The sequence below is a fragment of the Hylobates moloch genome, unplaced genomic scaffold (assembly GCF_009828535.3).
Source record: "Hylobates moloch isolate HMO894 unplaced genomic scaffold, HMol_V3 SCAFFOLD_11, whole genome shotgun sequence".
Taxonomy (NCBI): domain Eukaryota; kingdom Metazoa; phylum Chordata; class Mammalia; order Primates; family Hylobatidae; genus Hylobates; species Hylobates moloch.
The window spans coordinates 32,416,297-32,444,097 of record NW_026652286.1 but is presented as its reverse complement, the minus strand read 5'-3'; the positions used below and the strand labels follow the sequence as shown (position 1 = coordinate 32,444,097).

Sequence of the window (27,801 nt, the reverse complement as noted above, 5' to 3'; positions counted from 1 at the left end):
GAGGCTGAGGCAGGAGAATCACTTGAACCTGGGAGGCAGAGGTTGCAGTGAGCTGAGATCACGCCATTGCACTCCAGCCTGGGTAACAGAGCGAGACTGTCTCCAAAAAAAAAAAAAAAAAAAAAAAAATAGGTACACATGTCTCTACGTTTGCATGAGCATATATGTGTGTGCTTGTATGTGTGCAACTGGGTCTATATATGTGAATATTTGTTTGCTTTTGTGAGGCCTAAATTCTAGTGGAAGACATATAATGTATAAGAAGATAGCAAATGTCCAGCAATGATAGCGTGACAGTGCCCTGGGGAAAATGAAGCAGGGAAGAAGAGTAAAGTAGTCTCAGGGTGGGGGGGTGGTGGTTGCTATTTTAATAGGCTCGTGAGGAGAAGGAAAATATTTCATTATCATCCTCAAATAAAAAAAATCTATTCCTACCAAGGGATACATTCCAACTTTAAATTGTTCCTATCTTAATTGCATTTGGCCACAGTAGAAAGCTGAGGAAGGGGTGAGAATGGGAGAGCAGGTCAGGGCAACCTGAATGTCTTGAGCCCTCAATGAGTGCATCTCTTCTCCCACTTGCTCCCTTGTTCCATCTTGTGCCGAACATGTCACCAAGGTCCAGGTGGGGTGGGCCAGGTTTCACTGGCCTGGAAGCTGATCTAAGCTGTTTCTGCCAAAGGATAAGGTGGTTGCCTTACAGCTGGGAGCAGAGATGGTGACGGCTTCCTGTGACTGGGAAATAAGGGAGCAATTAGCAACCGGTTGGAAACCAGAGACGCTAATGAGGCGGAGTGAGCTGGGAGCCTGTGCCTGCTGCCTCTGCTCTTGCTAAACCCCCTTCTCCCAGGCTTCCCTGCTGTCTTAACAAACATACACTTTCCCATCCCCCAATGCTCTGTTACTAATTGAAGGACATCATTTTGTGTTAATTTTATGTGATTGAGCTAATAATGAGAAACTTTGCTGAGCCAGCTGAGGCCACGAAGCTGAGCTATTGCATCTGTGCCCTGTTCTTTCTGTACTTATAGAGCCTTACGTTGAAGTGTTCAGTGGGAGTGGGTCTCCATAGGCCTGCGAATTTGAGATTGGAATATCTGGCATCTGTAGAGGGTTTTATGGTTCACAAAGTGCTATTGACTGACTCACTTAGTAAACAGTTACTGAGACCTAATATGTGCCTGGCATTGTGCTAGACAATGAGAACAGAGATAACTAAATCCCTCTCTTTGTCCTAGAGGATTTCACAGTCTAGACCGAGAGCACAACTTAACAAAAGTGACATATGATAAAAATATAACATCTACAATAGAATAATACAACAGAGGGAGGTTGGCATGGTGGTCGAGGTTGAAAACTGGAACCATACTCTGTGGGTTTGAATCCTGGCACTGTTGTTTACTAACCATATGACCTCTCTGTTTTTTCATCTGCAAAATGAGAATAATCCCTACCTCATAAGGATGTTGTGAGGATTAACATGAAGCATGTTAGAAGATTGTCTGGCACAGAATGAACACTATGCTAAGCCCCTCTGCTCTTTCAGGAAACAGTGGCAGTCTCACGGCGTTTACCTGAAGAGAGTTTAATGAAGGAGCTATTTTCCAAAGCAGGGCAGGATTTGAGGAATCATCAATGGTGTCAATGCAACTGGGGTCTACTGGAAGACAGGCCTCTTAGATCTGGACAGGGCAAATCTTGTTGTGCAGACTGGGCTTTGAGAGTCCATGGTGTAAATCACAGGTTGCAAACTTAGATGCCTACAAAATTCAGACAGGTAATGTAAATGGACGAGGTAAGCTCACCAGAGACAGGATCAATCTAATTTAAAGAAGGAACTCATAATAAGCTTTAACAATTTGTTATGCAGAAATGAGGTCCTAGGGTTAAAATTCTGGAGGCAGTTTCAGAAGTCAGAAATCTAGATTTTTATAGAAATCCTCCAATTAGCACACTATCGAAAATCTAAAAAATTGTAGACACTGTGTGGGGCAACAAAACAAAGCAAAACTATATCCTCGGGTCATGTCTGGCTTAAGTTCTAAGCTGGCAGGAGCCACTGGGTGCAGAAGAGGGGAGTGTGGGATAGGCCACTGGGCAACAGCTCACATAGATGAACTTTTGCTACAACCTGCAGGATGGAGTTTTTTAGATGGAGCATCAAGAGGGAAAACAGCATCCCTTTTAGAAAGAAAGAGTGGGTAAAGGCAAGGAGGTATGAGTGGACATGGCTGTGGTTTCTAGAACAATCAGAAGACAAATCTGGTTTCAGGGGGAGGGAGTAGACTTCTCAGCAGAGACTATTCAGGTCGAAATCTCTCAGTCTAACTACTGCACCCTTTTCCAGCTTGAGTTTACTCTAAAACATTTGATCTAGTCAATATCCAGCTTAGGTTTGGATCACCCCTTACCTGGGGGATTCATCAGCACTGGACCTGTCTCAGATGCAGTCAGTATCAGAAGTGAAGAGGTGATGTAGAGAAACCAGTTATGAGTTTCTTTCGTTTTCTTAATCCCAAATGTGATGTTACATCTGAATTTTAAAGCGGCTCCCCCAACTGCTAACCATGTGACATTGGGCAAGATACTTCACTTCTCTCTGGGCTTCAAAATGGAATTGTAATGGTACCTAATACATGAGGCTACTGGAAGGTTTTAGGGCATTATGCATTTACTATGCATTTAGCACAGTGCTGAGTGTGTAGTAAAAGCTCAATAATAGCATTAAAAAAATAAAGATGTCTTCAGATGCTCCTCATAAGTATAGTGACTTGGTACACGGAGACACCCTCAGGAGAAGAAGGCATGGAGGAACAGCCTTGTCTAGCTTCCTCCCCGTGGGTGAGACCCCTGAAGTCATCCTGACAGCCTTTGCTTGCACCCTGCAGCCATCTGTCCAGCTGGCCCCATGCGGGAGGCTCCACGCTGGGGTAGGTACCAACTGTTTCTTGCTTCCTGCCTAGGGGTCCAGCTTATCATGGGCATGCTGTCTGAAAAGCCAAGGTCTGGGACCCCTGCTGAGGTGGCAGCCTGTGAGCGAGTCCAGCAGAAAGCTGCAGTGACCCTGGCTCGTCTCAGCCGAGACCCAGATGTGGCACGGGAGGCCGTGCGGCTCAGCTGTGAGTGGTGCTTTCTGGCTGTGGCTGGAGTGAAGTGGGGGGATTGGGGGCGGGAGCAGCTCTGATTTCACAGTGGCAACAGTGGACACAGGGCAAGAGCTGGCTGGCATAAGCCCTATCTCTGGGGGCTCAGGGGTGCAGCCCCTGGTCTAGTTTGTAACTTGAGGCTGAAGCAAGAGGGAGAAAGGACCTAGAGAGGTGAAAGTTGGCCAGAACAGTGACTCACCTGCAGACTGTTAATAAGAACCCCATTCTTTCATTCACTCATTCATTTATGCACTTGCTCAGTTATTCATATACTCATTTATTTACTTATCTACTCACTTGTTCATTTACTCATTAATTATCCTTTAGTTCATTTATTCATTAACCCATTCATGACTTCATTATTCACTATTAACTCATTCATTAATTCACCCATTAACATGCTCATTCCTTCAGTTAGCCACTTATTTACCCAACAAATATTGTCAGAGCACCCACCCTATGCTAAGCTCTGTTCTGAGCGCTGGGCATGTAACACTGGATCTGACATTGTCCTGACCACAGGGGCTCACAGCCTCATGGAGGTGACAGATAAAAAAAGAGATATTTTTACTTCAGTATCTTGGGAGTGACACCCAAAGCATGTCCATGGTGCATTTGGCATGCACAAGAAGTAGCTCATGTTTATCTGGGTGAGTCAAAGAATGGTTTAACAAGGGGGTGAGTCCTCTGCTGTGGTTTGATGGGTAAGTTACTCACTCCTATGTGAAGGCTTCAGGAAGAAGCATGAGAAAAGGCATGGCAGTGTCACCAATCATCCAGGTACCCAGAGGGACAGCCTGGGGCAGCAGAGGGTTCCTGCTCCTTCAAGACCTTACAGAGGATGGACACACAGACTGCATTTGCATACCTTCTACTACTATCGTATAATGAGGGTGTCTTTTTTTTCTTAAAGTGTAAAAGAAGTCAGTCTGCATTGCAAAGCTTAAGTCATTCACTTAACTCTCCTCAGTAAAGCCCAAAGGAAATATTAGTAGAGTCTGTAGTTTTGTGTTATTTTAGCCACAGTATATTTTCTGACTGAAATTGGCACTTGAGAAAAAAAAAGACACAGCTAGGAATTTTGTCTGGTAAAGATTCAAATGTTAACCCACATCTGTGGGTTTGGCTTGGACTCTTCAGCTTGGCCTGACCCTGACCAGGGTCTGTTCACCACTGAGGGAGTACAAAGTTTCCACCACAGACTCCCCCAGGTGGGTTCAGTCCCCTTCTCTGGCAGATTGGGTGTGCAAGGGAGGCCCAGAACCTCTGGGTCAGGCCTGGCTGGGCCCCGTCCTGGGCCTGAGGCTCTCCCTGTGTCTCCTACAGGCATGTCCCGTCTCATCGAGCTCTGCAGATCTCCATCAGAGAGGAACAGCAGTGACGCCGTGCTCGTGGCCTGCCTGGTGAGTTCTCAGTCTTCCCCCAGCTTTTCCCCCAGCCTTCAGGATGCAGACGAGGGGGCCAGGAGAACTGGCTGTGCTGTAGCTGGCTTCAGTAAGCCATAAAACCTCTCTAGGCTTTAGCTTTTCTCTTTAGGATTGTGATCATTGTATTATTTGTTTCACTTAATTCATAAAATCGTGATGAAAATTATATGAGGTCATATGTGTGAAAGATGAGGGCTGAGAAACTCCCTCTTCCCTCTGTTCTACCACTACAATTTTAGGAACCAGGAACCTTTGAGATTCCCGTGGAATGCTAGCAGCTCGTGTCTATGTCATGGTGCCTGCAGAACATGGGAGCTAGGATAGGGATATCCCCTGCCTATTCCAAAGGGAATAAAGTGAGAAAAGCCTCCAGTTATCCCTGCAGGGAGCCCATCTGCTGTTGTTCTTCCAGCATCGTAGCTCCCTCCTCCTTTGTGGAATAGAAAGACAAGGAACATGACAAGACAGAGTGGACTACTCAGCAGCCACCTGGATCCTCACTTTGAACACAAGCAAGTGTATCCTAGGAAGTCCCTACCCAACTTCTTTTCGCTAGGGGTCCACCATGAGATAATCAATAGTACCAGACAGAAAATGCATGCTTCGTCTATATATTCTTCCCTACTAGGTCTCTAAGGACTCCCAAAGTAGAGTAGCTTCCATTTAGAAACATTTAGGAGCAGGGAAGCCACTCTATAAACACAACCCTTAACTTCCAGAAGAAAGCGCCGGCTCTTGTGATCAAAGAACATAAGGGGGAAGTGATGGATTTAAATATCCTTCAAGCTGTCTCACAGTAAAGTCCTCTCCTCAGCCCATTTTGAGCTGAGCTTGTCTCTTTTCTGGGAGTTTCTGATGGGCGTTGCGCAGTTGTAGAAACAGCGGGGCATTGCAGTCAATCAGACCTGTCTTGGTTGTACCATTAATGAGCTGTGTGACATTTGATAAGTCACTCAGTGCTATACATTTTATTCAGTAAATGTTTATGGAATGATTCTGTGTTGCATTCACTGTTCTAGGCTATGGGGATACAGCTGCAGGTAAAAATGACAAAAATCTCTGCCCTCCTGCTGTGGCTTTTATTTTGGTACGTTCAAGGCAATCTTAATCTTTTTGTGCCTTTGGTGGTCTGGTGAAGCTTACGGACCCCTTTTCAGAATAATCTTTTAAATGCAAAAAAATAAAATATATAGAATTAAAACCAAAACCAATTATATTAAAAATTATTAAACTATTTAAATATGTGATATATTAATATATTTGCTTTTTAGTCAACATATTAAATAAGACCTAGCAGTAAGTCTAATAAGTATTGTCATCTTGACTCATGCGGACCATAAATGGTATTTGAAAATATTTTCAACAACTTTCATGGGCTGTGAAAGTATTTGTAATTTCTACTGGGAAATCACAAATCACAGGGATTGCGAAGATGCCATGGTTTGTTGCTGCATTCACATTGCAACTGAAGGAAATGCTAAGTTTCAGTTACAGGTTGTGAAAATAAAGATGTATCTTTTTCTCACTCAAGTTCACAGATCCTCTTAATTCTGCCTGTTCTAGCAAGTGAAGTGAGAGGAAATTAACATGTAGTGATTGGCCCCAACTACCACTGCCTGACACTGAATAGGCCCTGAGGAAATGTTGGTAGCATTGAAAGCACTTGGGAAACTATAAAGCTCCATTCAGATATGAGGGCTTGTGATTATTACAGCTATCATTTTTATTAGTGTGAAGGAGAGCGCACAGAAGAGCTTGGCTACTATCTTTAATCACTTGAAGGACTTTCAAGCCGAAAGGGATTATATTTGTTCTTGTGGATGAGTTGGTGGATGCTGAAGAGAACCCCTCCCTCCCTAATCCATTCTCCGTGTGGCTTCTGAGTTAATTTTAGTAATGACAGTTTATAATCATGACACTTTCATGAAACCCCCATGGAACCTTTCCATGGTTCCCCATTATCTCTGGGCCACTGTCCACCTGTTCGGCCCTTCTCAGTCTGGCTCCGACCCATCCCTAAGGTCCTGCAGACCTCCCACTGTCTCCAGGCCCTGTCCAGCTAGGCTAAGCCAGAGCACCCTGAACTGTGCCATGATCCTTGCTCCCAGCAAATGTTTTCTCTATAACTCTGTGTATTAAAATTCTGCCAATCCTTCCAAGCTTAGATCTAAATCTCTCTCCTTCACAAAATTTTCCAGGAGCTCTCTGTGGTGCAAAGCCAGAGAGTACACAGCATGAACCTGAGCCTCCTCTCTTGGATTTTGTTTGACCAAGTCCTAGGCAGGTTCCATTATCTTTGTCCCAGGTGTTTTAAGGGGAGGCTCTTGGAATTCAGACATAGGCCTGCCTGATTCTAGAGGCCTGCACTTTTCAACCAGACTATCTTGTTCCAAGCCATGCTCTTTCTCTCCCCCTCTCTTACAGCACTGGTCTCCAGCATTGACTCATGGAGGAGGATTTGTATTTTTCCCCCTCTAGCCTGGAACCTTCCCAGGGCAGGGGACTTTTTCCAGCATTTTGTATATCCATGGGACCTTGAGTTTGGTGACTATGTATTAATTGATTTGGGGACTGACAGACTTGCTTCCCTTTTTCCTAGCTCCCAGTCTTGGGGGTGTCCATGGTTTGTCACTAGGAGTGTTCCAACATTTGAGTGTGGTCTCCTGGCTGTGAGATTCACTTGGAGCCTAGCCTGGCAGATGGAGTTAGAAGCCACCATTCCTGCTCTTCCCCAAGGCCTTTCCAGCTTCAAAGGCTCCCTTCAGGTAGAGGGAGGAAGTTTTACTTATTGTCTCCCCTGTCTGGGAAAGTGGCAGTGCAGATCGTCTCTCCCAAAAAGAATGGATTTTTCCTGAGTGAAGCAGCTGTCAGTAGGTTGCCAGGCTTGTTTAATGCTTGGGTGTTTTCAGGCTGTCTGGGAATGAGATTCTAGGATGACTAGCTGTTTAACCCTCTCAGAGAAGCAGAGGCTGAGAGAAGGATTGGCAAGGGTGCAGGGTCCTTTGAGGCTGCTGCACACTGAGGAGGGGGTGCTGTGAGCTACTGTAGAGTTCATGTCCTGCAGACTTTCTGGGGACCCTGGGGAGGTAAGGGTGTCTCTTCTCTCTCTGCCGCTCTCTGCTGTGTTTTGGTTTCTGCTTTGCTCTCTTTCTAGGGTTTGCCTTCTCTCTTAGCAGTTTCTCTTTCTTCTTTCCCTTTCTCCCCTCTTTTTATCACCATAACTCCTTTCTTTCCCTCCCCTCTCTACTCCTTCCTTTTTCTCTCTGCCTCCTTACCTCACCCTGCCTCTCTCCTATTGTCTCCCCTCCCCCTAAGGGCTCTCTCTTTTATTTTCTTTGCCACTATTTCTTTTTTTTCTCCATCTCTTATTTATACTTGGTTATTTTTCTTCACCAAGTTCATCTCTGTCTGTTTTAATATTTCCTTCTTGTTCTTTTTTCCCTGTTGTCTTTTTTTCTCTGTTTCTTGGCTATTTCCCTTTTCTGTCTTATTTGCTCTCTTGATAGGTCTATGTTCTATTTCTCTGTGTCTCCTTGCCTCCCTTCTTGCTTTATTTTTATCCCTAATGATGCAAAAATGCATTGGTGGCCTTATTTCCTCATCTTCAGAAAACCCCTGGTTCTGTTTTCATGGTGACAACTCAGGGGCAATGGGGTTATCTTTCCCAGTTGGAGCCAAGAAGAATCAGAAAGTGCTATGAAGTTTACCCTCGTTAGCCTATGGGGTGAACCACGCCCCATGAGAGTCGAGATGTACTAGAGACAGTTCTGGGGAGTCTACTTCCTTTTGCTAGGGTCACAGACCCTGCTCATTAATGCACAGAGACACATGCTCCTTCTCTTTGACCTGGCCTGGACATGACAGCACCTGTGACTCCCAGCAACAAGCTCAAACTATCCTCTCTTTTCACTTTGTTGGCCTGATTTCTCAGCAACAGGCTACCTACCATGTCCAGGTAATGAGCAGTACCCCTGCCTTGTGCTCAATATAACCTTGTATCCTGGGGTTGCTGCATCCTACCTATGTTCATAGGTCTGAGTGCCCTGGAGTCAGACTCCTGTGTGATGTCTGGAAGGCCACTTTCCCCCTCTGAGCCCTAGTTTCCTTATTTCCGAAATGGAGATCATGACACTTAGCTTGCAACATCATGTAGGGATTAAGTGAGGTGCTATGGGGAGATTCTCAGTGTTTGCATTCCCTCCTTCTTTTCTTCTTTTGCCATTCTAGATATTCCCCCACTCTTTTTGCTTCCAGCAGTGGGAGGGGAGGGGCACATTGTTCCCTGCTGTGTATATGCTCAGGAAGAGGGAAGAAATTAATATTTATCAAGCACTTAGCATGCATTGTCTCAGTTAACTGGTAAACAGGTCTAGGTAAGTGCACAGCTCACGTTTAGTTTCAGGTTGCTCTATCAGCAGATCTTAGTACTAAAGCACTTCGTTTATTCATGTCTTTTCAGCCAACATTTATCGAGCCCTGTGCCAACCTCTGTGTTGTCTGCTATAGATACAGAGAAATAGAAAACAAGATCCTTACTCTCGAGGGGCTCAGAGTCTAGCGTGGGAGATAAATACCTAAAAGCTAGTTACAGTCAAGTGTGAGAAGCCTGAGGTTGGCCCAGGGGCCCTGGTTGCACAGGGGAGGGAGGGATGGACTGTCTCTGCTTCAGGGTAATTGGGGAAGGCTTCGTGGGGGAGGTGACAATAGGCAAGAGCAGGAAGTCACTTCAAGTCACAAGTAAGAATATGAGCAAGGAGGAGGGGGTCTAGCTCAGAGGTAGAGCATTGGACTGCAGATTAAGAATACGAGCAAAAACACGTGGACATAAAACAGAAATAGCATACTCATTGCTCATTGTGTGGGGAGCTGGGGAGTGATTTTATTCTGCCAGCACCTCTCTTTCCTGTTCATCCCCCTTGCCAGATGTTGAATTTCTCAGTAGCAGAATCCCTATCTACTTTTACAGTATGTTCTCCCTCTCTTTTCTTCTTTTTTCCATAGTGCTTTCTATAGGACCTTGCTGAATTTATGGCTGAATGAATAGTTCTTGCTGTTCTAAGGTTACTCTAGGGATCTGGAAACAATAAAGACCATTATTAAGATTATTAACAGCTTTCAGATGACATCTATCTTAGTGATCAAGGTGCAAATAAAGCCAGGTGACCAAGAGATGTGGTTGCTATGTTGACCAGGTGACCAAGATGGTGACTGAGGTGCCAAGTGGCCAACATGATGATCAGCCCAAATTGTCTGGTAAATGCACCACTTCCTGAAATGCACATTTCAGGGTAGGTGAAGGAAATACATGTACCTGACATGGCCCAGTCTGACATGTGTCACCTCTTCTGTCTTCTCCCCAGGCTGCTCTGCGTAGATTGGCTGGGGTCTGCCCCGAAGGCCTCCAGGACTCTGACTTTCAGCAGTTGGTCCAGCCTCGGCTTGTGGACTCCTTCTTACTCTGCAGCAACATGGAGGAGAGTTTTGTGTAGTGAGTGTGGGAGAAGAAAGACATTTGGCTGTTCTCACACCCCCTCTGAGTACGCACCAGTGAACACACCTGAATACACACCAGCTCTCCTCGTCTTCTTATTTATACTTAACTTATTTTTGTGTGCAATAAATGGAGGGCGAAATCTTAGAGCAACATCATCAAACAGTCTGTGGTCCTTGGGAATCTTCTTTGTTTTTTATTTTTTGATTTCTGTAGCTTTTCAGTTGCAGATGTTGAAATTCGTAACGACCAATATGACAGATTGTCATGGGTGATTCCACTTCATCTTAGTTTTTCTACTCTCACTATATAATCTTGCCTCATTTTTTAAAACTTTGCAACCAGAGTATTTCAACTGCCTAGGAGGTTTTTTTTTTAAGTTGGATTTGCTCTTCTCAAAAATGTAAAATGAATTTAATAATTGGGTAGAATATATTGGAAAGAAGTTTCTTTTTCTTTAATAAATGGAATCATATAAAATGTATCCCAGATTTTCTTATTAAATTGTATTTTAAACTAAGTTATTGCTTCCCAGGTTTCATTCCCCAAAAACTTTTCCAACCATTAAAAGTACATACAGAATTGTCTTGTTTTCATAGGTGTATAAATAGGTTAAGTAAGTTCTGAGTGATTTAGGGAGAAACCAAAGTGACTTTCAAAAATACACCCAAAGGTACCAGAAACTCTGCTTCCTTTGGCTTCTTTGCTTTTGTGTAACCTCCTGTTCACCTCCTGGTGAATAGAATCCTCAGATGAGGCTTATTGAATGATTCCTCCTCAAAAGTATACTTGAAAGTAGTGGTGTGCCGAAGCCAGCTCATGCCCACTCACAAGGGACAACTGTGAGAATTTCTTCCCAACTCTGCACTCAGTGACCTTGTGTTGGTAGCCATGAGCTACCTCATGAGCCCTCATGTTGAAATTGCCCACAGTGGGAGTATTTATACCACAGAAATTCACAGATGCTATAAAGCACAGCTTTTGCTTTTTTTTTTTTTTTTTTTTAGAGAGCTGGTTTACCAATTTCGTTGCTTGAAAGTATCACAGAAATCTGGGGATCCTTCTGGAAACATAAATGCCATCATATGTGATATAACTTACACAATATAATATAATTGTGTAAAATCATGATTATAATAATGTTTCAAGAAACATTTCTTAAATTCCCAATTACTAGTTTACGTGAGTTAACCTCTGAACCAAGTCCTGGGCTAAGCATCTAATGTGCATTATCTAATTTATTCCTCACAATAATCACATGAGTATTAATTAGTATATTCATATATGTTATTACATATGATCAGATTATTAAATTACTTGCACAAGGCCACTAGCTGGTAAGTAGTGCTAGGATTTGAATCTGGCAATATCTATTACCAAAGCCTTTGTGCTGAAGTCATATGCTATATAGAAAGGTAATGTCTAGGTCCTCCCATCTAATGTGATGATGATGATGATTATTACGATAGAAAACACTTGTGCAACATTAACCAGGTGCCATGGACTTGTTTTATATTATTCTAAGTATAGATATTAACATTTACTACGTATACCCAGTTTACAGAGAAGAAACAGAGGAAACTCATTTTACAGATACAACAATGGAGCTGAAGTAGCAACAAAATAGCAGACCCTGGATTCAAACCAAGGTCTTCCGAGTCCTTATACAAAGCTTCCATTTTTAGAAATAAGGTATATATATATATTTCACTGAGTTGTGCAGATTGTTCAGCTATTGGCAACTTTCATTATATGATATCAGCAAACAACTTTTGTTAATATCATTATGATCTCATCTGAAAAGTTTTTAAATATTGGGAAACTATCAAGCTTGGAAGCATAAATTTTGTCATTGGCAACAAACACTGTCAGTTGTTTCCCTTGAAGAGATGGACTCACTTTGTTCATTTTTGAGAAAATGTCTGCCAAACTCCTCAGTCTCAATAACCACAGTTTGTCAATTATTCTTTCAGGTAAAGGTAGTGTTCCACAGAAAAAGCAAATAGTTGATACTGCAATTGAAACAATCACACAAGTGCCTTTCTCTTGAAACTGACATGCATTCTGCTTTGGCATACAGTAGAAATGCCTGAAATGCAGTTCTCATATCACTCAGAATAGTTAAAATGGCATGTACCAGGAGTCAGAACTTAATACACTTAATAATTTTTACTGCTTCATCAAGGATATTCCTAAGTGGAATTGTCATTTTAAAAATTTAAGTGTGTGGGAGTGAAGAATACAATAACTATAAGTATAGTTTGGTGCCACTGCCTTGATCATATTAAGGTGCACTTTTACTTACCATTGCTTTTGCACCATCAGCGCAAATGTCAATAAGTGAGAAAGGTAAATAACTTCTTAGTATTTTTATAAAAATAGTTTTGACCTCACAGAGCTCCTGAATGTGTCTTAGGACTCCCCAGAGATCAGGGGTCCTACTTTGAGAATCACTGATCTAGTTTAATACTAATTTTATAGTGAGGAAACTGAGGCCTGTGTTGAGGGGAAGCAAATGATTTTTCTCCAAAGCATACAGAATGAAGACTAAATTGCAGCCTTTTGCATTCAGGGTCAAAGTTCTGCCCATTCCTCAATGTCAGGCTAGTTGGTCACTAATATCACAGAACTGGAAGAGATTAAAGGAGAGTAGCTCTTCGGATAATATATAACGTTGAAAATTTCTACACTGCAACCTTTATTGTGAAGGTGCATGTATGTCAACCAGGGGCCTAGCAGGAAACAGAATTTAACTCAGGTGGTTCAAATAACAAAGTTTTAGTAAAGAGACCACTTGGAGACTTGAATGCCGAGTTAAGGGAGCTACTGAGGGATGCTGAGTCACCCAGAGACTAACCACCAAGGTAAGCCTTTACCATCCTAAGGGCAGAAGGGTCAAGTGAGATAATAGTGTTACCAAAGTCCACTGACAGCTGCAGTTGTGGCAGAGGGGCTTATCCGGTGGGAGCCATAGGGACTCAGCCACTGTGAGGTGCATGGAGTCTGGGCAGGGAGGCAGCAGGACAGAAGTACCCAGACCATCTCTTCTCACCTTCTGACCTCCTTCCAGTGCCTCCCATTGGCTAGTACTCTGGTGAGAGCCAGTTATGAAATCCTCTGGAACCAGCCTCTTGAGAAGAGAGCAGGGCAGAGAAGAGTAGAGATTGGATCTGGGTAAGGTTAGGATGGGGCCAAACTGAGAATAATAGGCACAGGTAGAAAAGTCTACATCCTTTCTTATTCCTCTGAAAAGTAACCAGTATTACTTTGAGCCTGAAGCAAACCATCAAATAACAGGATTTATGAGACTTGTTTTAGAGAAGGGGACGATAGGGGGGTTATAGGTAGAAGCAAATAATATCCCTCCTTGGAGCCTTGCTTCAGAAAGAAGAACCAGGAAGGATGGAGTAGGAGATGGCAGCACTTGGGGAAGGGGAAGTAGATTGTGTCCCAGGCCTCAGAATAAGGAAGATACAGATATTCAGGGAACTACCTGTCCCAGGCCTTAGAGAAAGGAAGATAGAGATATTCAGAAGTTGGTGTAGAGCTGAATCAACAGCAGCAGACTGTTAAAATCACAGGAGGTCCAGAAAGAGAGGAGTCAGCATGGTTGATGGTTCCTGGAGATGGGACCAAAGGCTGTGGCCAGAAGTGTGCTCCAGGGAAAGGTAGAGGAGTCTCCACCTTCCACATAAGCCCTTGGCTCTGCCTCATGGTTTTTCCATAGTAACTTTCACTCTGCTAACTCTCTACCTACACTCTGTACAAGACAACTACTATACTGGGCAGGGCGTTGGCTAGCTATGTGGCCTTAGGCCTTCATGATTGAGGCCATGGGCATAAAGTCCTCACTGGTCAGGTGCAGCACAAGTTAGCTCAGGTCACACAGATCAGGTTGGAATGGGGGGTGGCTGATTGATTAAAAGTTAGGATTTTCTTGGCCTAAAGCACACATATTGCCTGAAATCTTCCTTTATCTCTAGGCCCTAGGACAGGATTAAGGCTGGGACTGGTTTCTCAGGAAGCCCACAGGTTGAGTAGAGTCTACATCTATATACTGTGTCTAGATGGGGAAACCTGGACACCCAGATTCTTTAGAATAGGTAGGCAGCATGCTATGGAGAAACAGTCACCACCAGTTGGAATCAGGAGGATTCCTCCATGAGTTAAAAATCCTAGCTTTACCACTTTACTGTTGTTGACTTTGGACAGGGCTTTGTACCTCTATGAGCTTCTGTTCTCTCATCTGTAAAGTAGGGATAATACTCCTGCCTGATCTCCCTCTTAGGGTTAGGATTAAGATTAAGTGAGATCATTTGTATGGAAGTTCTTAGTAAACTATAAAGTTCTGTGCAAATGTAAGTTGTTGCAATCATCATAACTGTCATCATTTTGGAAAGGACTGTATAGATGACCCAGTACTTCACTTTCCTTATGCTGGGCCCCCTTGACAGTATCCCTTCTAACAGAATCCTCCATTATTGCTCATGCATCTCCACTGAATGTCATTAGTTTCTCTATTATTTGACAGTCCTTAGGATCATGAAGTTTCACCCTATATGAAGCCATAATCTGAAAATTCATCTGTTGGTCCTAGTGTTGGTGTCTATCTCTTGGCATGTTATCTGTTCAACAAAAGAAATTACTCCCAAATTTAGTGGCTTAAAACAATAACAACTACAACAAAAGCAGCAGCAAGAACAACAACAACAACAAATTTATTCTTATGTTTCCTGTGGGTCAGATTTTCAGAAATGGCTTAGCTGTGGATATGGCTCAGGATTTCTCGTAAGTTTCTAATGAAGATGTTGAAAGCATTTACAGAATGGCAGAGCAAGGGCTCCCAAAATCTGATTCTCCATAAAAGCAATGAGAACACTGTTTAAGATTGTAAAAATCAATTTTTTCAGAACTTTGAAAATTAATTAAAGGCTCGCAATAATCCAAGAAGTTCTAAAGAAAAAGGCCTGAATCTCTGTAAGAACAGTGAGCTTTGTAGTGTTTAACCTGTCTTATTCTCATACCGCTCTCCCCAGCTCCAGGGTATTCTTAAAGACCAGCAGCCTCAAAACTAATAGCTGTGAAAACCAGCAGCCTAGCAGCTCCTGGAAGAAGCAAAATGAGTTTGGAGTTTCTGTAAAAACTCCAACTAGACATCCACATGCAAAAGAAATCCAACTGGAAAGCTACATTATGCCAAACACAAAAATTAACAGAAAATGCATCACAGACCTAAGTATAAGAGCTAACACTATACAACTCTTTGAAGTAAACATAGGTGTAAGTCTTTATAATCTTGGATTAGACAACGGTTTCTTGGCTATAATACCTAAAGCACAAGTGACCAAAGAACAAATAGATAAATTGGACTTCACCAAAATTAAAAACTTTTGTGCTTCAAAGATCACCAATAAGAGAGTGAAAAGGCAACTCATGGAATAGGCAAAAGTATTTTCAAGTCATATATCTGATAAGGGGTTGATATCAGATACAATAAATTCTTATAATTAAACAATAAAAACACAACCCAGTTAATAGCTGGACAAAGGATTGGAATAGATATCTCTCCAAAGGAGACAAAAGATACGTAAAAGATGCTCAACATCATGAGTCATTAGGGAATGGAAATCAAAACTGCAATGAGGTACCACTTCATTCTGGCTAGGATGGCTAAAATAAAGACAATAACAAGTATTGGTAAGGATATAGAGAAATTGCAATCCTCATACCTTGCTGGTGGGATGGTAAAATAGTACAGCCACTTTGGAAAACATTCTGTTAGTTCCTCAAAATATTGAACATAGAGTTATCATATGGCCCAGCAATTCCACTCATGGTATATGTTCAAAAGAAATGAAAATGTATGTTCACACAAAAACTTGTACACTAAAGTTCATAACAGCATTATTCATAGTTGCCCAAAAGTAGAAACAACTCAAATGTCTATTAGCTGATAACTCGTTTTTAAAAATGTGATAAATCACACAATGGAATATTATTTGGCAACAAAAAATGAAGCATTGATGTAGGCTACAACAGTGATTAACTTTGAACACATTATGCTAAGTGAAAGAAACTAGTACAAAAGGCAATATATTGTATTGTTCCAAATATATGAGATATACAGAATAGCCAAGGCTGCATGGATAGGCAGTCGATTAGTGGTTGTCAGGGGATTTGGGGAGGAGGAATGGGGAGTAACTGCTAATGAGTATGGAGTTTCTTTTTGGTGTGATGAAAATTAATGGTGAATGTTGCACAACTCTGTGAATATACTGAAAATCCAGTGAATTATACACTTTAAAAGGATGAATTTATGATATGTGAATTATATCTCAATTAAAACTATTACTTTAAAAAAGGTGTCAGCCAGGGCTGCGACAATGTGAAGACACAAATAGGATTGGAGGATCTGCTTTCAAGGTTGCTCACTCACCTGGCTGGCAAGTTGGTGCTGGTTGGTAGTGGGAGGCCTCAGTTCCTCTTCATTCGAGCCTCTCCGCAGGCTGCTTCAGCGTCCTCTTGATATGGCTTTTAGCTTCCTCTAGAGTGAGTGATCCAAGAGAGATAGGGGCTGTCAGAATCTATTCTTTTCATGAGCTAGCCTTAGCAGTCACTTAGATGACTTCTGACACATTTTGTTAGTTAGAAGCATGTAACTGAATCCAGCCCTCATTCAAGGAAAGGGGAATGAAACTCCACTGCTTGAAGAGTAGATGAATTATCAAAGAATTTTCAGACATATTTTAAAGCCACCACATTGATTATATTTTTAGCAAGGCTTTTCTGTCTGATATGCTACTTTACTAGTCACATTCATGTTTTCCAAACTCTTTCTAAACTGCTCACTTAATTTCAGGAAGTCTAACGTGTCAATATCTCTCAGGTCCCAACCATCTTCCTGTGTCCCACTGCCATCAAAATGAGCATACAGAACTGAAAACAAACCCACTCCTTTTCCCTCTACTCCCCTCCACGTCTCTCACCATGCCAGCCACCAGCTGTGGTAGAACAAAGCCAGTAATAATTGCATTTGTTAGAAGAATATAGGTAAAGAGAAAATTACCACTGAAATTTGATTTCAAAAACAACAGTTCAAAAGGGAATAAAAGGAAACTGCAACAAACAGAAGAAAATATACTTTCTTGCTTAATAAAAATATTCCACGCCCTTTGAATTTTTTTGCTTGGGGTAAGGAGGGCTGGGAGCAGAAAGTGTGTAAGTCTAATTTTCTAATATAAGTTGTAGAAAAGAATAAGAAGTGAAGATCAAAGAATGAGGGAACCAAAAGCCTATTCAAAGGCGTTGAGACACAAATGACACTACATAAGCTTCCGACATAAGATGCTTCATGAGAGGACTTGCCCTTGGAGGACCCGCAGCTCCGTCATGTCTTGTCTCTGGCCATATTAAGCCTCCGAATAATTACTGTCCCTTCAACGCTATCCTTTTGTAACACCCGCAAATTCATAGTGTGGAAAGATGGTGTTACACATAAAGGAAACTTTATTAACAAGCAAAAGAAAAGGAGGAAGAAAAGGAAGTTGAACACTGAATGGAAACTCAAGCCAAAGACTTGCAGGGTCTTTTTTTTTTTTTTTTTTTAAATAATATTCAGAAAGGTGGAACCTTTGAAAGAGAAAGTTTAAATGAGGAAAGAAGGGGTGACGTCAAGCCCTGGATGAGATTTACAGTTAAAGCCCATAGCAGATGGGAGAATGACCTGTCCTCCCCCTCCAGGCTGTGAAGTTTAGGGCAGGCAGGAGACATGACTCAGTCTCAACTGATGAGATCCTCTCAAAGTCCAACTGATTTTAACAGAGACTTGGAGTGTAGACCGGGAACTTGGCCATATCTATGACCTAGGTAAGAAGTCATAACAGAGACCCTGAGGCAAAGAATCCTATTCTGGAACTCAGAACAGGGAAGAATTGAAGGAGCCTTTCCTCAACTCAGTGGCTCCATTTGTAATTTGCCTCAAAGTATGGAGCTAATGCTGATGGTATTTATTGAGTGCCTCCTACATGGAGTCATTTTACCAAGTGTTACCTCTCATTTTCACCTTTGTGAGTTGGGTGCTATTATTATATTTCCACATATACTCTCCATTACAGATGGGGAAGAGGCTTAGAGAGGTCAAGTAGCATTGCCAGAATCAGAAAGTTAATACTGATTTGGGATAGAATCCATATCTCTTTGACTTTAGAAGCTAATTAGGAAGAAAGTAGGGACTTAGTACCAGAGACTTATTAGCAGCTAGATGTGGTACTGGATCTTTGTAGAGCCATTGTCCTCCAGCAAACATATCATGAAGGTCTGCTCTAGGCTCAGGAAAGAAAAACAAATATAAGTAAGTGCCAGGACTACCTCTGATTTTAGATTAGAGGGTGGTGAGGTGTAGATAAGCCAATCCCTTCAGAAAAGCTTTAAAATATAGTGCTTAAAACTGTAGACTGTTGTGGACTTGAATCCGGGCTCTACCATTTACTGACTATATAATCTTGGGCAAGACATATACCTCCCTGTGCCTCAGTTGCCTCATATGTAAAATGGGATAATGATAGTGCCTTAGGCATAGGATTGTTGTGAGAATTAAATGTGGTAATACATGGAAAAGACTTAAAATAGCGCCTAATGGCAAGTACTCAATAAACGTGGTTACAATGAAAGTTAACCAAATCCCACCTTTGCATCTATTCAGGTTGCCTGGTCCTGCTTGACAGTGCTTCAGATGCAGGTCCATAGTGTGTTAGAAACAGAGACTATTAATCCTGTGAGGGATGCAGAGACCATCTAGGCTGATCTCTACATCCTCCACCTAGGAAAGAAGAAACAGGCTTAAAATTACAGCACAAATAAATGGAAAAGCTATGACTTGGATCCAAGAAATAACACCTACTATTACCATAGTTGCCATTTTCTTGAGCACTTTTTCTGTGCCAGGCACTGTGTATGTACTACTTCACTAAATTTCTAAAACAATTCCTGCTAAGTAGTTATTATTGATTCCTTTATACAAATAAGGGAACTGAGGTTTAGAAAGACTTTATGTCTTGCCTAAGATCACATAATAGAAGGCAGGATTTGATCAAACACTTTCTGAAACCAAAACCCTTGATCATTCCACTTGGTACACATATATTTTATTTTATTTGTGTATACATAAGCCCAATCACCATACATGATCTTAAAACACTTTGGCAAATTCCAAACTCCATTTGAAAAAAAAGTTTACACTTTAATTAGTTAATTCTTAAGCACAGATACACAATATTTTAACACTTGTTAAAATTTCAGTCGTAGATATGAAAATTATTTCAGGGAGAAGGAGAATAGGCATGAGAATAAAATATAACTTAAATAATGAAACTAAAAGTCCTGTGCAATTCTGATCAACACCAGAAAAATCTCTAAAATAACTACTCCTTATTCTAGTTTCAGAGTAAAGCATCAAAGACAAATCAAAGTGGATGCTATAAATTATCAGTTCAATTTTTAAAGCAATGACAGCCTTTGGGAACAAATGCTTTAACATGTCTTTTTGTTAGATATTTCTGATGGTTCCTTGTAGAGATCTATTTATTTCTACGATCTTGTCTTCTTTAACACAGTTTTTATTGGGGCTTCTTATACAACTTTTGATGCTATCCATAACTGATAAAAACAGAAATAAGAGGCTATTTGTATGTATGTATGTATAAGTGTGTGTGTGTGTGTGTGTGTGTGTGTGTGTGTGTGTCTCGGACTTGAGGTTCTCAAAAGAAACTGTGCAGCCCAAATATAAATCCGTAAAGAGATTTTTATAAAGAGGTCTATAAAAGGATAATCTATAAAGGGGTATTTGTTTATTTTCAAATTTTGGCATCACACAGAAACAAGAATCTTCAGTTTGCCTATGTGGTTAACATGGCATTCTCTTGTAAACGCCATGGCCTCTTTCTTTTCCACCCTGAGATTGATTCAGTCCCACTGCAGACATATCCCACCATCAACTCTTAAAATAGACCCAGTTCTCACTTTGGTGCAAGCCATGATGTCATGCATGACAGCTGGAACATGGGAGTTCCACTACATATGAATGAGTGTGTTTCTGTTCTCAGGGAAGGCAGGGGAAAGAGCAGCGTTCAGGGCATTAGCCCCATTTTGCAGGCTTGGCTGCTCACACCATTCCCAACTGTACTGTGCTTTCAGCGGAATCCATGCATGACTTGAGGAACAAGGGTAGGGGAAGGGACATGCTAATTTTCAATGGTTTTTGAAAAATTTATTCTTTAAACCTCAAACTTGTTAAAATTTAATAATGAACTTGTACTTCTAAAGTACTTCTAAATTGAAAAGTTCACCATTTAGATGGTGCATCTTGAGAAATGTATCACACAATCCAACTGAGAAAGTTCAGGGCCTCATATCAGGTTCACACTTTCTTATGGCAGTTCTTGGAGAAAATTTCATTTCTTTTTTTTTTTTTTTTTTTTGAGAGAGAGTTTTGCTCTGTTGCCCAGGCTGGAGTACAGTGACATGATCTTGGCTCACCGCAACCTCCGCCTTCCAGTTTCAAGCAATTCTCTTGCCTCAGCCTCCCAAGTAGCTGGGATTACAGGTGCCCACCAACACGCCCAGCTAATTTTTGTATTTTTAGTAGAGACGGGGTTTCACCATGTTGGCGAGGCTGGTCTTGAACTCCTGACCTCATGATCCGCCCACTTCGGCCTCCCAAAGTGCTAGGATTACACGTGTGAGGCACTGCGCCTGGCCTGCAAGGTTGGCTGCTCTCTGTGACTAACAACCAAAAGACAGTGGGGTTGGTCTCCTCCCCAAAGACCAGTGCACAAGAGTAAAGGTGGCGGGGCAGACCCTCACACATTTGATCTATGGCCTTTGCCTTCCTCCTAAATGTCTATCCCTTGAGCTTGGGACGTTTAACTGTCATCCCAGGGCTCTCCCAAACCAGATACAAATTTTAAAGTTTCTTTATCAATTAAAATGTCTTATTTCTCTTCTTTGTTATTTAATGGTATTTTCCAACATTTAAGTGGCTCTCCTCTTATTGCCTGATATTTCCTTAATGATGGAGCCTGCTGAGGCCTGAAATTATAAAATTGCAAGATCAAAAAGTTCAGTTAAACAGCCCTATGGTCTCGGCAAGGATGACAGAGACTCATTTAATCCAAGCCCAAGATGCACATATCCATTATTATTCACTGATTGGAAGACATTTTGAACCTTGTATATATTTTAAATTTTAGTATACAGAAGAGATTGGTAGTGGTAAATTCATAAAATAAAATACTATAAATAAATTTGAAAAATTTGTCATCTGAGTACATCTCAACATATTGTTGGAGTAAGAAAAAGAAAGTGATAAAAGATGTATACAGTACAATGCGATTTATACAAAAGTTGAATATATAAAAGAAACTAAATTATGTTTATGGAAAAATCATATGTTGTTAAACTATTAATACATGGATGGTGTTATGAGTGAATTTTATGCCCCCAAAATTCATGTTGAACTCCTAACTGCCCCCCCGCCTCAGTACCTCATAATGGGACCATTTTTGGAAAAAGGGTTATTGCAGAGTTAGTTAAAATGAGGTCATACTGGAGTAGGATAGGCCCTTAATGCAGTATGACTAGTGTCCTTTTTTTAAGAGGAAATTTGGACATAGAGACACATGCACAGGGAGAAGACCACGTGAAGCTGGAGTTATGCTGCCCGGAGTCAAAGAACTACCAGAAGCTAGAGAGAGGCCTGGAGCCCATCCGTCTCTAGTGCCTTCAGAGGGAGCACAGCCCTGCCCACACTTGATCTGCGACTTCCAGCCTCCAGAACTGCATGACAATGAATTTCTGTTATTTAAGCCACTTGGCTTATGGTACTTAGCTATGGCAACCCCAGGAAACTAAAACACATGGGAAAGATACACATGAACTTCAAGACAATGTCTACCCCTGGAGAGGTAGGAAAGGGAACAGGATTGAAGAGGAGCAAATGAGACCTTTATTTCATTAATAATAAAATAAAAGACCTGCAGTATATATGGGAAAATGTTATTAGTTGCTAAATTAGGTAGTAGACATATGGGTGTTTGTTATATTATTCTCTGTACTTTTTAAATATGTAAACTATCCCAAAATGAATCAAAAAGATATTCAGAGGAGTGTCTCAGCACACCTAAGACCGGCAGTGTTGTCTCTGGTTGCTGGTTCTAAAGCTGTAATCAACCTAAAGCCCTGCCTGTCTTTGGTTATAAAGAAAGAGATTGCTGGGTCAGAGACTGAAGATGCTGAGAATCTATCGAGACCAGTTATGCAGAAGAAAACAGATAGCTGGCATAGAGAGATTTATTTTTAGAAACAGCCACTTTATTCACTTGTCTCATCCCTTGAAGGTTCTTTATAATTGTGACTGAATCGCTCATCCAGCTCTGGGGTTGAGATGTAAGGTCAGAATCTTACCAATTAGAGGAGTAGATCCTCATAGAAAAGAGTGTCTCTGAAGCTAAAGCTCCTGCAATATCCTGTCTAGAGACAGCTCGCCTGGGCAGTGGGTGATGTAATTTGATCTGTTAATACTTAACCAGGAGAGACTCAAGAATTCATACTGACATCTGCTGGACCCTTTGAATACTTCCTGGTGTAAGTTAGAACCAGAAATTCTGGAGCAGGAGAACTCCCAATAGGCCCCTTTAGGGACTCTCTGACCTGGGGCGGGTGTGTCAGCATGCTGAGATATGCAACTTGAAATCAAATTTAAGATCTTTTGCTCACTGCACACATTTAGCATAATACATCCATGGCAGAATGAGGCAGGACATCTAGGGTATAATTAACAATCACTATTCTATGATAGTCTCAGCAACACAAATGCCAATTTGCTTGTCAAATTCCAAAGAGAGAGGAAGGGACCACGTGGTAACAATACAAAACAAGGTCTTTGTTTTCAGGGCTCAACTCAGCAACTGCTCTGTTCTTTGTGTAGCAGGAAAGAAAATCTTGTCAGCTCCTGGTCCACTGAGCTCTAGATACAAAGTTACTGTGTGGACATCTTTCCAGAATCAAATTCCAATACAACTCAGTTCTCTGGATCCGTGGGGGAGTCTGTAAAGATGTAAATTGAGATCCAGGAGCCCAGTGGAGGAAGCTGAGATAACTAAGAAAACAAGTTCCTTTGCTTGGGGCTTGTTGGATACACCCTATCAAAAGCTCTAGCAGTCATTAGATTTTGCTGTTGCTTAATAAAGACAAGAAAGCAAATTGTTACTTAATAGCTGGAATTTGTTTGACAGGAAAAATTTTTTTAAGAGTAGAACTATCTGAAAAAAATTAAAAGAATTCTATTGTGGTATGCATGTTGAAAGCTATTCTATAGATAATAATAGAGTTAAATATTTTTCTCCTAAAAAGGAACTATTGATTATGACAAAACAATAAAATGTTTCTCTTTTACTCCATACTCTCCTAAGAAAGAGTTGTATGATTTGAGTTGAAATTGGATTTTTAAGCAACTTTCATTATTTTTGTCTACTTTTAGATAAGAGTTCTCATATTCTTTCTGTTGAAGAAACAGGATGAGGGAAGGAGATAAACATTTACTGATGTGCAAAACAGTTTACATGCATCTTTGAATTTCATTCCAAGATATTGTTATGCCCATACTATGGATGCAAAACTTTTTCTCAAAGAGATTAGATATTTTTCTCCAAATTTCATGACTATTAAGCAGCAGATTCAGGATAGGAATTCAGTTTGACCTGACTTCAAAGCCTATGCTTGCTTTCCCTTACATAATATTGCCTACATCTGATTATAATTGCTGGGTTAAAAGAAAAATTACCAGATTTTACTTAGATTTTCTTTGTGTCCCTAAACAATTGAAAGTACACATAATCCCAGTGTTTAGACTTGAACCACCTCTCCGTACTCTGATGTGAGAGAGAATCTGAAGGTGAAAATGGCAGTATGATCAGTGGGAAAAAAAGTGAAGGCCAAATTGATGGAACTTTGGTTTTATATCCAAGGTAGGCATGGATCCAACAGCCATGGAGCAGTGGAGAGGATCTTACCCAACCCAGCCTGCCTGAAGGAGGCTGGCCCACATCCACAAAACCCTGACCCCTGCTCACTCTCTATTTTTTTTTTTAAGATGTTGAAGGCAAGTTTCCAACCAGTCTTGCTTTCCCTGGACACAGGATAGTGGCTGTAAATGTCATGTGGGTCCACCCATTTATTGTGCTATTGACTGGGTACTTGAAAAGACAACAGTAGAATGCAGTTGAGAAGCACTCTTACGATGAAATGTAATGATCTAATTTATTCATTTTGTAAATGTTTATTTAGTGTCTTTTTTTGATGTCATAAGACAGAATACAGGTATGGGGGTCATCTAGATCTGGACGTAAATCTCAGTCAGCCACTTACTATTTAACGTGAGGCTATTATTTAATATCTCTGTACTTTATCTATGAAATGAGAATAACATCGAGCTCACATGGTTGTTGTAAGATTTAGAAATAATATATGGGATGTGTCTAACGCAGAGCCTAGTACCTTGAAGGTACAAAACAAAATGCATTGTTTTTGTTATTCCTATATTTAAAATAGTTATTGTGTTATATTGATGTAATAGAGATTATAATAGACCTGGGGGACAAATAAATGGAAGAAAAGGAAACTTTCCCTGCCTTTGAGACATGCACATCTAGTCCTGGAGCCAGGTGCATAAACACACGATGAGGGGAGGAGAAAGCTTTTGTGACTGAGGTAAGGGCAAGATGCTCTGGGAGCACCTCTTATGGTTTACTGTTAGTTAGCTTAAATATAATTATATATAGGAGCTACAAATTAATATAGATTCTAAAGATATTGGGTGCCTGTGGCATCCACCAGCGCCTCACAAAGGTTAGGCCCTAAGCCAGGAATCTCTGGGCCAAAGGTGGAAATTAGGTTTCCTTTCATGCATCAACTCTGATAATTGATAGTGTGTTCTTGCATGGCTTTGTTAGTGAAAATTCTGAGCAGAGAAGTTTGCTCACATTGTAGAAGCAGCATATCAAACAGACTGAGAACTTGGCTTGTGGAGCCAGACTGCTCTGTTGCTTGCTTGATCCTGGACAAGTTCCTTAACTTCCTTGTCCTTTAAGTGTCTTCACGTGTATGCCTGGTTCTGATCCAGGTTTTTTTCTGCCATATTCTGAGTTTTAGCTTTAGTTTTTGTGTGCTAGTTTTCACTTCTTTCTATACCCCATACTAGCTGCTGTTACATTTTGGCCTTTGCTAGTTTATAACACTTTCTTATATAAGAGCTGATATGTAACAGCAAGGACTTCTCATTCTTTCTGTAATTGCTTAAATTCTAGTCTTTAAAGTATAAAGTAACACAATATTGACCACATAAACTCCATAACCTTTGTTTTACTGCTTCAGGCATTTTAAATTAAGCACCTATTTTGAATTAGACACTTTATTATCTCTGGTACAATCTGACAAAGTTATATTTACAAATAAGGAAATAGAGGCTTAGGGAAGTTAGGTGGTAACTACCAAGTGGAAGATCTGAAATGTAAACTTTGGTATTTTGGAGTCCAAAGTTTGAGCTTCTTCCTTTCTTACTACATGCTGCATCCTAGAACCTATTGTTTTCAGCACTTGGTTCTAGCACAAGTTAAGATACAGAACTTTGAAGAATGTTGAGAAAGATGGGAAAATTAGCAGGAAAATGGGGTAGAGCTCTCAGAAAAGAAATTAGCAATTAAAAATCAAGTGTACTCAGGGACTTAGGATCTAATCCACTTCTATACTTTTGTGCAGGTGTGAGAATCAGGCTGGACTGATTTAGGTGCATGTAATGGAGGTGAGGAAGATCAGAATTGCAGAGCAGGCATGGCAGGATATCTGGCCTAGTGATAACAGTGGAACTGGACCTCAGGGAGGGGACAAGTAGAGCTAGCAGGCTGAAGCAGACAAGTAAGCCTATCAAAATACTGGAGTGCAAGACAGGGCTCCCACCTTTCTGGGTCCTAGTTCCTCAGAAGGTATCTCAGAGAGAGTAAAATAGGCAGGTGGCAGCTTGGCCTCCCCTTGGACAATTTATCTTGCAGAAGGGCAAGGTGCCTGGAGCTTCCATTTCCAATAATAAGACAGAGATGAGGTACCCTGATTGACACTCACTGAAAACAATGGAAAACAGTGAATAAGTTATATACAACATCTTATTAAAGACTTTAATGAGCTGGCAAGAGAGTAAAAAGCCATGAACTAAGCAAAAGTGAAAATCCATGAGGCAAGTTTTTACCATAAAGGCATTTAATAAATCAGGTGGAAAACAGCCTCGCATAATACTATTGTATGAAAACACAGTCCAGAGACTGCTGGACATACTGAGTCTGAAGAGAAGCCCCCAGCAAAATCTGGGGCTCTAAAGGATTTTGTCCTCAGTATAAGGGTGAGTTAGAAATAAACCCAGTCATCTGACCCAGAAGGCTGAAAGGGAAACTGCTGGTCTTGATTCTTGGCACCAGTAGCGAGAGAGGAATTTGTGCCATAAGATGGCCCTCACATGAGTTTTCAGACTTAATTTACATTATCTGGGTGATACACACACACACACACACAAACACACACACACACACAAACACACACACACACACACAATCTCCAGCCCAAGAATTTTGATTAAAGTGGTTCTTTAATTAGATGAAAGCACAGTTCTCTATGGAAGAAACAATTTCAAGGCCTCAAAGCATTTCCACAGACAAAGCTCAAAGACATACGAACTCAGTCCAAAATACCAATGAGAAACAAAGAGAAATATAGCACTCTGAGAAAGAGACGAAAAAAATCAGAAGAGCTAGACTTACACTGAATATAGATATCTGACTCATCAGATACAGAATATGAATAAGAATATTTAATTTTTAGAGAAATATAAAGTGAATTCACAATATTTGCAAAGGGCAAAACTATTAAAAATGACCAGATAGATTTAAAATAGAAACGACGGAACTTCTAAGGTTAATAAAAAATAAAATAATTGAAATGAGAATCCAATAGATGTTTTTAAAAGCAGATTAGAAGCAGCTAAATAGTGAACTGATGAACTGGAAGATATATCTGGAAAGGTGTACATTTGAGAGTACTTGTGGGCAATATAGAAGAAAGATTAAGAAAAATTGAACACAGAGTTAACAGGTTTAATACATATGAAACTGGAATTCCAGAAGAGGAGGAGAGAATCAGGTAGAGATCATATCTGAAGATGTAAGGGCTCAAAAACTTCCAACATTGGTGAATGACATCATCATCATTATCTCATTCAGAAACTGTGATGATTTCTCAGTAGGATAAATAAAAAGAAATCCGTATGTATACATATAAAAATGAGACTGCAGAACATCAAAGACAGTGACAACATCTTAAAGGTAGACAGAGGAAAAAAAACAGATTAAAAGAAATGATAATTGGAACAACAGCCAGTTTCTCACAGCAAAAATGAAAGCTGTAAGTGAAATGATACTGTCAATGTATCGTGCATTCATTTTCTATTGTTATAATAAGTTATCACAAAATTTTCAGCTTAAAAATATACAAATGTAGTATCTTACAGTTCTGTGGGTAGGAAGTCCAAGTGGGCTCAGCTGGTTTCTCTGCTCTGAGTTTCACAAAGCTGAAATCAAGCTGTCAGCCAGCTGGGCTCTGATTGGAAGGCTTCGGGAAGAATTCACTTTCAAGCTCATAT

At 40.9% G+C, this 27,801-nt stretch overlaps 1 protein-coding gene and 1 long non-coding RNA gene across 6 annotated transcripts in view; one reads left to right on the top strand and one right to left on the bottom strand.

Annotated features, from left to right (window-relative positions):
- INSC (INSC spindle orientation adaptor protein) overlaps window positions 1–11,234 on the top strand; it is a 136,528-nt gene extending 125,294 nt beyond the window's left edge. For 3 of the 5 annotated variants that reach the window (XM_032168017.1, XM_032168020.2, XM_032168018.2), the window contains 3 exons: window positions 2,964–3,119; window positions 4,473–4,549; window positions 9,934–11,234. In XM_032168017.1, the coding sequence (XP_032023908.1) occupies window positions 2,964–3,119; window positions 4,473–4,549; window positions 9,934–10,062 (362 nt within the window). In that variant the 3' untranslated portion in view covers window positions 10,063–11,234. Of the gene's footprint in view, window positions 1–2,963; window positions 3,120–4,472; window positions 4,550–5,592; window positions 5,672–9,933 lie in introns of all 5 variants that reach the window. The other 2 variants (XM_032168019.2, XM_032168016.2) reach the window with 2 other exon arrangements.
- On the bottom strand, window positions 416–27,801 carry LOC131384656 (uncharacterized). The gene is made up of 5 exons (XR_009215728.1): window positions 27,668–27,801; window positions 16,501–16,608; window positions 9,885–10,031; window positions 1,575–1,760; window positions 416–735 (listed from the first exon to the last, which is right to left on the bottom strand). It is a non-coding gene; the product is annotated as an uncharacterized LOC131384656 (long non-coding RNA).